Raw genomic sequence first — 11,264 nt, forward strand, 5'->3', positions numbered from 1 at the left:
CCCATTTGTCAATTCTTGATCTTAGAACACAAGCCATTGGCGTTCAATTCAGGAATTTTCCCCTGTGCCCAAGTATTCAAGGTTCTTCCCCACCTTTTCTTCTATTAGTTTCAGTGTATCTAGTTTTATGTGGAGGTCCTTTATCCACTTGGACTTGAACTTTGTACAAGGAGATAAGAGGCAACCCAATCACAAAAGAACACACATGGTATCCACTCACTGATAATTGGATATTAGCCCAGAAGCTCGAGATTCAACTCACAGACCACATGAAGCTCATGAAGAAGGAAGACCAAGTGTGGGTGCTTCAGTCTTCCTTAGAAGGAGTAACAGAATACTCAAGGGAGCAAATATGGAGACAAAGTGTGGGATAGAAACTGAAGGATGGGCTGTCTGGAGACCATTCCACCTGGGTATCCATCCTATGTGCAGTCACCAAAGGTAGATGCTGATGTGGATGTCAGGAAGTGCATGCTGACAGGATCCTGATATAGCGTGTCCTTAGAGGTCTACAAGAGTCTGACATATTCAGAGGCAGGTGCTCACAGCTAACCATTGAACTGATCAAGGGGTTCCCAATGGAGAAGTTAGAGAGAAGACTGAAGGTGCTGAAAGGGTTTTCGGCCCCATGAGGAGAGCAACAATACCAACCAACTAGAGCTCCCAGGGTTTAAACCACCAGCCTGGAAGCACATAGGCAGGGACCCATGACTCCAGCTGTATATGTAGGGGAGGATGGCCTTGTCAGGCATAGGTGGGAGAGGAGATCCTTGGTCCCATGAAGGCTGGACACTGAGTGTGGGGGAATTCGAGGGTGGGGAGGTGGAAGTGGGGAGGGCACATCCTCATGGAAGCAGGAGCAGGGGGGATGGGGTAGGGGGTTCCTGTGTGTGGGGGTAATGGGGTAAGGGGATAACATCTGAAATGTAAATAAAGTATCCAATAACAAAATTTTTTAAAAAAGGAAAAAAAAAAGAAGGAAGGTAGAGGTCCTTCTCTCCTTTGTGACCTTAGACAGCCATGGCGCCCAGACAGTATGGCATGATCCTGAAGCTCCACTTCCACAAGGATTGGCAGCAGCAAGTGGACACTTGGTTCAACCAGCCCACATTCAAGATCTTCAGATGCAAGTGCCAGCAGGCAAAAGCACATTGCATGGCCCCTTGTCCTGCATCTAGTCCCATCAGGCCCATAGTGAGGTTTTGTACAGTTAGATACCACACCAAGGTCTGGGCTGGGGTCTGGACTGTCAGGGGCTTCAACCTGGAAGAACTCAGGGTGGCTGGTATCCACAAGAAAATGGCTCACATCATCGGCATCTCTGTGGACCCAAGGAAGCAAAACAAATCCACTGAATCACTGCAGGCCAACGTGAAGTGCCTGAAGTGATTCATACTTTTCCCCAGGAAGCCTTCTGCTCCAAAGAAGGGAGACAGTTCTGCTGAAGAACTTAATTTGGCCACCCAGATAACAGGACCTATGATGCCCATCTGGAATGTGTACAAAAAGGAAAAAGCCAGAGTCATCACAGAAGAAGAGAAGAACTCTAAGGCTTTTGCCAGTCTTCACATGGCCCGTACCAATGCCTGGCTCTTTGGCATCCAAGCAAAAAGGCCGAAGGAGGCTGCAGAGAAAGACGTTGAAAAGAAAAAATAATGTGTGGTTGGAGTGTTGGAACACATTTTCCATACAGGAAAAAAAAAGAAAGAAGGAAGGGGTTATTTTAGCTTAGAGTTTGAGAATCTAATCCACTGTAGCAGGGAAGGCATAGTGGCAGTGATATGGGTGGCTAGTCTCTGCATTTGTAGTCAGAAAGCATGCTAGTACTTGAGATGAGTGCTAGTACTCAACTTTCTCCCTTTTCTCTGTGTATTCAGTTTGAGAATGTAGACCATGGGTTGGTGCTGCCTACATTCAAGGTGAATCTTTTACTCTTTAGTTAAACCTCTGGAAACACCTTTACAGGTAGGGCTAGAGGTGTCAAGTTGACAAGATTTATCATCACAAATGCACCCCTAGTCAGTTGATACCCATACACATCACTTTCAACCACAAATTTCCACAAAGGCTTCTCTACAGAAAGGGTGGCCAAAGTTAGGTTTGTTTAGGCCCAGACTGATGGTTGGGCAGGCTTCCTAGAGATCCTTATTCCACGTAGCACGTGCATATGTGCTTAGGGTTTCTTCTTCCTTTCTTTCCAGAATTCTTCCCAAATGAAGGAAGAGTAAATATTAAGGTACATGGGGAGCTGACAGGCCATAAACTGGTAGCTGGCATTTGCAATATTTCTAGACAACTCTGTACTTTTAAATAGTGAACTCTCTGTGTTGAACATTATTGCTCAAAATACCAAGGGGCATGTGGTGACTGACTTTTCTTTTCCAAAGTCTATGCCCTCTGGGCCCACCATGCCACTATTGCTTTCCTTTATTAGATGCAGCTTCAGAAGCCAGAGTCATTTCTTAAACACCACAGACGTGTGGCATTCCTGTACTGGCCTGAGTCTTATGCTGAGCCTGTAGCTCTCTCTGGAAATAACAAAGGTAGGTGAGAAGTGGTTAAAAATCACCCCCATAAGTTAATAATACTCTAAATGTTCCTCAGAAAAAAAAATATCAGTTTATTAAAAAGGAACTCCTTCACGGTGTGAGGACAAAATGTACGGAATATCATTTTCCCTGTAATTTGGTACTTACAAGGGTTTTTGATTTTTTATTGTCTCAAGTTCAAATTGTGGTGGAAAAGTAGAAGAGGAAGGAAGTTTCTTGTGGTAAAAGCCTGATGTTCTTCATTTCTTCAATATCAGTTCTTAGAACTCCTAACCAGTTTCATCCTCTGAGTAGAACAGATGTTCCTCCTGGGTTAGTGCCTTTTTCCCACCTGTGTTTCCCATCCTTTAGTTGTACGTTGTGAGATACTGGACTTGGAATTCCTCATCATTGTCTAGGTGGTCATTTGTCATATCATAGGAAACACGGTGCAAAAGATTGCCTTTGACTCCATCCAAAACGATTCGGTTAGTTAGCTCTTAAAGCACCCCCTAGAAGACACTATCATATAGCTGTTAAATTTTTTCTGGCATGAGGCATAGATTTTGATTACTTTGAGGGCAATATATCTTATTTCCAGTTTTGGCTGCATCTCTCTGATAAGAGATAGTTCTTAATAAGTATTGTTGGTCATCAAGGGCCCAGTTGTGGTTGATTTCTCAGAGATAAAGATAGAATGCCAGGACATGTAGCTGCAAAAGAGAAAAAAAATGGCTTAAAAAGCCCCAGGAAGTAAAAGTTATTCTACAGGGAGCTGGGCCTGGTAGCCCTGCTGTGTCCCCTCTGCCCTATCTTTAATGAACCCAAGTTCATCAACTTCAGACTGCCACCAGAGGGCAGCAGATGTGCAGCCCCAAGTATTTAGGAACAAGTTAGTCACACCTATTTTACTCTAGGAAGCTCTTTTGTAGACTCAGGCACATCAAGGGACCAAGTGACCTTATCAGATCAATGAGACAACTCAGGTATTTGGAATTCAGTTCTTATTATTTCCAGAGGTTTTGGAGTCTTATTCAGAAAATAATCACTAATGTCTAGATTGTTTAAGAGTTTTTTTTTAAAAGTGTGCTTGTGTGTGTGTGTGCACGTGTACACATTTGGGTGTTGGATCTCCTGCAGCAGAAGTTACAGGTGGTTGTGAGCTGCTCTATGTGGGTGCTAGGAAGCAAACTCAGGTCTTCCTTAAGAGCAGTACTCCTAAGTGCTGAGCCATCTTTCTAGCTCCTATGCCTAGATCTTGAAGTATTTTCCTGTAGTCGGTTCAACGTATCAGTTATTTCACATAAAGATTTTTAATTCAATTTAAGCTATATAGTGACAGACAAGGATCTAATTTCATTCTTCTACATGTGGATATTAGAGGCTAAATATTCCTCTTTTCTTCTTTTTTCCAGGATCAGGTAGGTGTCTGTAGTTGCTTGAGCTTATTTCTAGATCCTCTGTTCTGTTCCTCTATTCCTCTAGTCCAATGAGCTTCCCTAATCTTTTAAGGGACTTCAACTCAGGCCAAACTAGGATCTGTGGCTTTGACACAGAAATAATTTCAAGACTAGCCAGTATGAAACACATAGCTATGGCATGTGTGTAGAGGTCAAAGAACAACTTTCAGGAGTTGGGTTCTTGTTTTCCGTCTTATTGAAGTACGGTCTTTCTTACTCCGATGCTGAGTTTGCAGGGTAGCTGGCCTGTAAACTCCCATTTCACCTTAGGAGTGCTGGGATTATAGATGCATACCATCACATCTAGCCTTTTACATGGGTACTGGGGATCAAACTTGATCCTCAGAACACTCAACAGTTTGTTGTGTGCTTCACTTTAGAGTCAGATTTTCACTTTCCTGCCTCCACCTTCGAGCAACTGCTGTGATGTTAATGCCTAAGAACGAGATTGCCATCTATGAACTCCTTAAGAACAGAGTGATGGTTGCCAAGAAAGATGACTATATCATCAAACACCCTGCACTGGCAAATAAGATGTACTCAACCTTACTGTAATGAAGACCATATAGTCTTTCATGTCTCAAAACTATGTAAAAGAGCAGTTTGCCTGTAGATCTATCTTTGTTCGTTCATTCGTTTGTTTGTTCCTTCCTTCTTTCCTTCCTTCATCCCTTCTTTCCTTCTTTTGTTCCTTTCTCCCCCCTTCCTGCCTTTCATTTTTTTTTCAGTTCAGAATCTAATTATAAGTGTATGTCAATCATAGTAACTTAAATACAGAAAGAGTTAATACACCACAAGCATTTTCTGCACTTTTCATCTGTGGTAATTATGAAACAAACCCAGTCAAAACATGAGACTTCGAGTCTTCTCTCCCAAGAACTATCTAGCTGAAAGGACCAGTTCTCACAGAGGCCTGCACCACCTTGTTCGAGATGGGATAACTGAAAGTATTTTTAAGTGCTCATTAGAGGCCCTTTTAATACAGCATCTTCTTGTGATGTCCCTTTCTAGACCATGTAAAGGTTCTGGATAAGGTAGCTGGTGTCAAGCTAAGGGGAGGCAGCAGCAGATTGGGGAGGCTTCCCATATGCCTCTTGATGGTCACTACACAGGCATTTGTGTTATGTTGTTGAGAAAGAATTTCAGGGTAAATGGCTATTATGGTGACAAGTTAGCATCCTAACCCAATAACTACTGCAACTGGGGTGCCTGGGGACATTTCTATTGGCACCTTACAAATGAAGGTATCCACAATCCATGAGATTACTTTCAGCTACCTCTGGAGATAGTGCCCTCCATGGCTTGCATCACGGCCGTCCTCAGACCGGTGGGCCATGGCCTCAAGTTCTAGAGAGTGAACCACCTGCAAGATTCACAAGAGAGGAGGCAGACAGAGACACCTACAAAAGGACTGTTATGCCCTCATGCTAACAAAAAAGCGGAGACTGGGGCTGGCTCAGCAACTGAATTCCAGTTTAGAGGGTGACTTTGGTTGTGGACATGGTCAGCTACCTCAGTGAAGTAAAAGATTATTTTGTGTTGAATAAACTTCAAAGAAAAAAAGGTCACACTTCATTTTCTTTTCAATAGTCCCATACTGAATTTTGATGGGTATGATGGTTTTCTTGTGAAATGCCCCCACAGGCTCAAATATCTGAATACTTGTTCCCCAGTTAGTGGTACCATTTGAGAAGTTATGGAATCTTTAGTAGGTGCAGGGGGAAGTACATCACTAGGGGTGGGCTATGAGGGTTTATAGTCTTGCCCCACTTTTTGCTTGCTTTCTTCTGTGTCCTGAAATGTGTATGTGATCAACGGAAAGACAGGGACAAAAAATGGAGTAGAGACTGAAGGAAGGGCCATCTGCGGACCACCCCAACTGGGTGGGGATCCATTGTCTGCAGACACCAAACCCTGACACTGTTGCTCTTGCCAAGAGGAGCTTGTTGACAGGAACCTGGCATGTCTGTTCCTTTGGAGGTTCTGCCAGCACCTGACCAATGCAGATGTGGATGTTCACAGCCAGCCATCAGATTGAGCTCTTAGACACCAGTGGGGAGCTGGTGGAAGGACTGGAACAGCAGAGGGGAATTTCAACCCCACAGGAAGAGCAATGTTAGCTGGCTGGAGCACTCAGCACTCACAGGGACTATACCACCAACCAAGGAGTGTACAGGAAGGGATCCATGGCTCCAGATACAGATGTAGCAGAGGATGGCCTTGTCTGACAGCAGTGGGAGGGGAGGCCATTGGTTCTGTGGAAGGAAGTTTGATGCCCCATCATAGGGGGATGCTGGAGTGGTAAACTGGGAGTGGGTGGGTGGGGGAACACCACCATAGAGACAAAAGGGAGGGGGAGAGGGTGGATAGGATGGGGGGATTGTGAAGAGGCAACCTGGAAGGAGAATATCATTTGAGATGTAAATGACAGGAATGATTAATAAAAACATTAATTAAGAAAATAGAGCACTGGCTGCATTCCAGAGGACCGGAGTTCAATTCCCATTTACCCACATGGGAGCCCACAACTGTCTGTAATTCCTGTTCCAGGAGATCTGACACCCTCACACAGACATACATGCATTCAAAACACCAGTGTACATAAAATAAAAATAAATAAGTTATTAAGAAAAAAAAGAATTGCCATGGTCATGGTGTCTCTTCACAGCAAGAGAAACTAAGACAACTAGTGAAGAATCTCATCAGGCCATTACTGAGCAGGGAGTTTTTTCTTGTTATGAGCTCTAACATGTGTTTGTTCAGGGTTCCTGAGCAGCCCAGAGAAGAGCTCCAGAAAAAGGTATAGTGATGAGACCCTGGTAAAATCACTTCACCTCTGTCTCAGTCACCCATCTGTAAAATGAAGATTATCATAAAACCTCCCTGAAGACAGCTAGCACAAGCTTGGAAGAAGCCTTCATCCTCCCAGGTCTGCACCAGGACATTGGGATACCAGACAGGATTTCAAGCAGTTTCTGAGGCTCAAGAAGAAGCTAGTTTATTAGCTTTTCATTGCTGTGACCAAAATACCTAAGAGAAAACACTTAGAGGTAGAAAGTTTATTTTAGCTCAGTTTCAGCCCATTGAGAGCTATTCATATCATCTCAGGAAGAAAAGGGAATTCCTGAAGAGGTTAGGGAAAAATATAGTTCCCATTGACACGCTTGTGTCCTGCCTCGTCCAGCTAGGCCCCACCTCCTAACTTTCAACACCTCCCAATAATGGTGTCATATGAATCTATTAAAGGGCTGGTCCATTGGTTAGGGACAGCCTCCTGATCCAGTTGTCATTGGAAATGCTCTCAGACACATCAGAATCTACTCCACTAATCTCTTAAGCATTGTTAATCTGATCAAATTACCTATCACAGTTACATGTGCCAGAACTGGGGACACAGTGTCTCTTGCTTGTTAGGTGGTGTAATAATGGAAGGCCAGACCCCTTTACATCATAGATGGGAAAATAGATACCCCCAAAGGCTGGCTGGTATGTTTAAGGCCACTCAGTCATACTAGGACTGGATGACGTATTAAGCCTCTGCCTACTCCAGTTTGCCACAGTGATAGATACTTAATCTTTTTATCTTCTTTTGCTTATTAGATGCTACTATATACTGAACCCATCTGGGGAGAAAAGGATTTTGATAACTTTTATGGCTTTAAGTTTTGCTAGTTTTTATATAATCATATCTGTTGAATTACCCAGGTTTGTTTCCATTGTAATTGATACAAATCTAACCCCAACTTAAGCCCCAAAGGGAGAGCTAACTTTTGCAGACAAGCATAGGCACATATGCTCAACAGATGCCACCAGAAGTATCTATAGCTTAGGCAATCTTTTCTTCAGCATGAATGTATGGTTTCTGATTTACAGTGTCACAACTCCAGCAAGAAAGGGCTTTATTTCTCAGTAGGACTGATCAGTCCTTGATTTTAATTTCCTTTCTGGATTAGGTTATCTCTGGGCCACAGAACATGGATTGATCAGGTCTGTCTGATGCCACAAATGGGTACAAAGGAGAGACCACCACTGTGAAAACAACATAGCTCAGCATAAGGACACAATACCCAAAGGGAAATCAGTGTTGTCACCAGAAAGACTAGGAAGATGTGTGAGACAAGCTGAGTGTACATAGTGCCACATACCAGCTTAGTGGAGGGCCATGTCTGAGTTCAAATCCCACATCTGCCTCTTTATAGCTGTAACCCTTGCACAAGAGTCTTAACTGCTTCAGTATCTGTGCCATTAAAATGAGGCAACATTTTTTTCCTGCTCACAAGGCTATGACAAGAATTCAATGAGCTACCATATAACTAAAAAGTGTTAGCAGCTTCTGGCATGTTAAATATCCACTAGATATACATATATGTTAGATACTTTTCCCTTACCATTATAACTAGTACTGCTAACAAACAAATAACAAAACTCAAACAGCAGTTAATTTTCAAAATTCTTTCACATTCTCTGTATTTCTGTAGAATAAAGCCCTTGGTTTTCTTGCCAGATGGCTCTCAGTGGTGCTGGACCAATTACTACTGTACCAGACAAAGAGGCTCTGGTGTAACCCAAGTGGAGTAATACCAAGACTGATGACCTGGCACACTCCTGTACTACCTCCATCATGGAATTGCTCATAAACCGCCTAATTCCTGATCCCTGCATTTTGCCATCTTCTGGGGCTTGTTTTCTCCACTTGGAGACTTCTGGCAGCGTCTCTGTCCTTTGGAAACTGGGGCTGCTAGGATTTTCCACCGCACTCCCCGTACTTTCTGACATTATGCAGTGCTTCCTTCTTTGTTACTCACCTCTGCTCAGAGTGGCTCAGGGAACTGAACTCCACGGAGACAAGGATTTTGCAAAATCACAAAGGCTCTGTGTTCCTAAGGGTATGGTGCTTAATAACATAACCATGGCTGTGGCCACTTCCTTAAGTGCAGCTGATGTAGCTGATTAGATGTGAGCAGTCTCAACTCTGGAACTGCTAGCGATTCTGCATGGGAGGAAGACTTTATAATGTCCTTAGATGTGTGAGGCTAAGCATATTTACTTACCAATCAGAACTAACTTGGAAGCAGGGTCCCAGAAGCTATGTGCAAACTCCAGACTTTGGAGGCCAGCATTTAACATTACAATAAACAGTAAAAGACAAAACTGAAACAGTAGTGACTTCTGAAACCTAGGAAGGCAGCAAGGTTCCCTTCGTTTGGAATTCCTGTCCTCTCATCCAGTACTGGAAATTCGGACCTGGTGGACCAGGGCAAAATTCCTACTTCCTAGTAATCTGGTATCCCCCAGTTCACAAGGGCCCCAGAATGAGGCTCTAAAGGTGGATGTTGCTTTCTCTCCACCTTCCAAGATCACTGTGGCCACAGTTTGCTAAGCAGACTGAGAGATCTGAATAGTCAAACCCATTTCTGAGGGGGAGGGAGAGGGAAGGGATGGATGGAGGGAAGGGAGGGAAAGAGATGCATTATCAGAGCCTTTCTTCTGGGACTGCCTTTTTTTCTTGGCCTCCTAAACCTGCATTTCTTTATCATAACTATAGGCCTGTTTCTGCAGTCAAAGGAGAAGAGACACCAGAGCAATAACCAGTGAAAAAGTTCTATTGGTCAGAAGCCTAGGATTAACTTCTGGATGCTGGAGAAATGTGGGACTAACAAGTCATTGCAGTCAAATCTTTGATGGAAGCCTGGTGTCTGGAAACCCCCATTAAAGCATGGAATGAGTTTCCAGAGGACTATGTTAAGAGACCAGGCTGAGATGATGGAGGAGGATCATTGAATGCTACTGGAGCCAACACAGACATGCAGTGTTTTCACTGCATCTTAGCTTACACAAAGCAAGCTTTCTAGAGTAGGGATTCTTTGGAGAACCCAGCATATGCAGAATGGATACCTAAGAAGCTACCACTGAAATGGCACTTGAAGAACCTATACATATAAAGATGCTTGGAGGACAAATAGAAATTGGAGAAGTTTAATGATATTTCAGAGATTAAAATGCTGTAAGAAAGAGGAGCAGGAAGATCCAAGACAGGCTTGAAAAATGTCTAGACACATCTTGAGAGGAATACTAGTTAGCTTTAACTGTCAGTTTGGCACAGATCAAAGCTATCTGAGAGTCTCAATTGAGGAATTGCCTAGATCCTCATGAGGATTGCCAGAATCCACATGGCTACTCACATTGCACGTGTATGGGGCTTGTCTTGATTGACAATTGATGGAAGACCCAGCCCACTGTCAGCACCATTCACTGTGGAGTTGGTCCTAAACTGTAGAAGAAGGCTTGCTAAAGGTGGTATACACCTTTAATCACAGCACTCGGGAGGCATAGGCAGGTATATCTGTGAGTTTGAGGTCAGCCTCGTCTATGTAAAGAATTCCTCTAGGTCAGCCAGGGTGACATAGTGAGACTCTATCTCAAAAAAACAAGAAGAAAAATAAAACTCACTGAGTATTAGTCTATGAGTAAGCTACTAGCAAGCATCCTCCTCCATGGTTCCTCTGATACTTCTTGGCTGTGAAGTGAGTTCTTTGGTAATAGGTAAGAATGTATGGAAAGGTAGCAGGTCTTCCTTTCAACCTTGAGTTCCTGCCTTGACTTGCCTAACAATGGGCTGTAACCTGGGTTGTTTTTGTTTTGTTTTGTAAAGATTTATTTTTTAAATTATGTGTATATGTGTGTATCTGTGTAGGTTTGCACACATGAGGATATGTACTGGAGAAGCCCAGAGGAGTGTATTGGATCTCCTGGAACTGGATATTTTTACAGTCATAGAAGAAGAGACACCAGAGCAATGACTGGAGAAATAGGCAGAAATATACCTGGTTGTGATCCACCTGCTGTGGGTGCTGGGAACAAAACTTGAAGGAAGGCCTCTGGAAGGCCATCTCTCCAGCCCCATGTTCTGAGATTGTAAGCTAAAATAAACTTTTCCTCCCCTAAGTTGCTTTTGGTCAGAGTATTTTATCATAACCACAGAAGGGGAACTACAACAGAAGGAGGATCTGAAGACTACTCTAAAAAGCAGCTTGGGAGACATAAAAAATACTTGGAGGCTGGTGAAGTGGCTCTGTAGGTAAAGGTGCCTGATAACCAGAGTTCAGTCTCTAAACATAATGGAAGGAGAGAACTGACTCCTAAAAGTTGTCTTCTTAGTTCCATAAACTCATATCCCCGTATACACACACACACACACACACACACACACACACACACACGCACACACACACGAATGATGGTGCTAGAGAGGTGGTTCACTGGTTAAGAGCATATA

The 11,264-nt window shown here is 43.4% G+C and overlaps 2 protein-coding genes and 1 pseudogene across 3 annotated transcripts in view; all 3 read left to right on the plus strand.

Annotated features, from left to right (window-relative positions):
• The window catches only part of LOC114617572 (serpin B6), a 109,846-nt gene that overhangs the window by 10,703 nt on the left and 87,879 nt on the right, over positions 1-11,264 (plus strand). Inside the window, exon 2 of one of the 2 annotated variants that reach the window (XM_028763159.1) lies at positions 2,435-2,543. The exons of the other annotated variant lie outside the window; for it this stretch is intronic. The gene's annotated coding sequence lies outside the window, so the exon portion shown is untranslated. The remainder of the gene's footprint in view (positions 1-2,434; positions 2,544-11,264) is intronic. 2 annotated transcript variants of the gene reach the window in all.
• LOC114617574 (60S ribosomal protein L13-like) lies at positions 946-1,711 on the plus strand. The gene is made up of 2 exons (XM_028763166.1): positions 946-1,302; positions 1,429-1,711. The coding sequence occupies exons 1-2, from the start codon at positions 1,021-1,023 to the stop codon at positions 1,654-1,656; spliced, it is 510 nt and encodes a 169-aa protein (XP_028618999.1). The 5' UTR covers positions 946-1,020; the 3' UTR covers positions 1,657-1,711.
• Positions 3,870-5,508, plus strand: LOC114617575 (annotated as a pseudogene).

Source organism: Grammomys surdaster, unplaced genomic scaffold (genome assembly GCF_004785775.1).
Source record: "Grammomys surdaster isolate TR1022 unplaced genomic scaffold, NIH_TR_1.0 137, whole genome shotgun sequence".
Lineage (NCBI taxonomy): Eukaryota > Metazoa > Chordata > Mammalia > Rodentia > Muridae > Grammomys > Grammomys surdaster.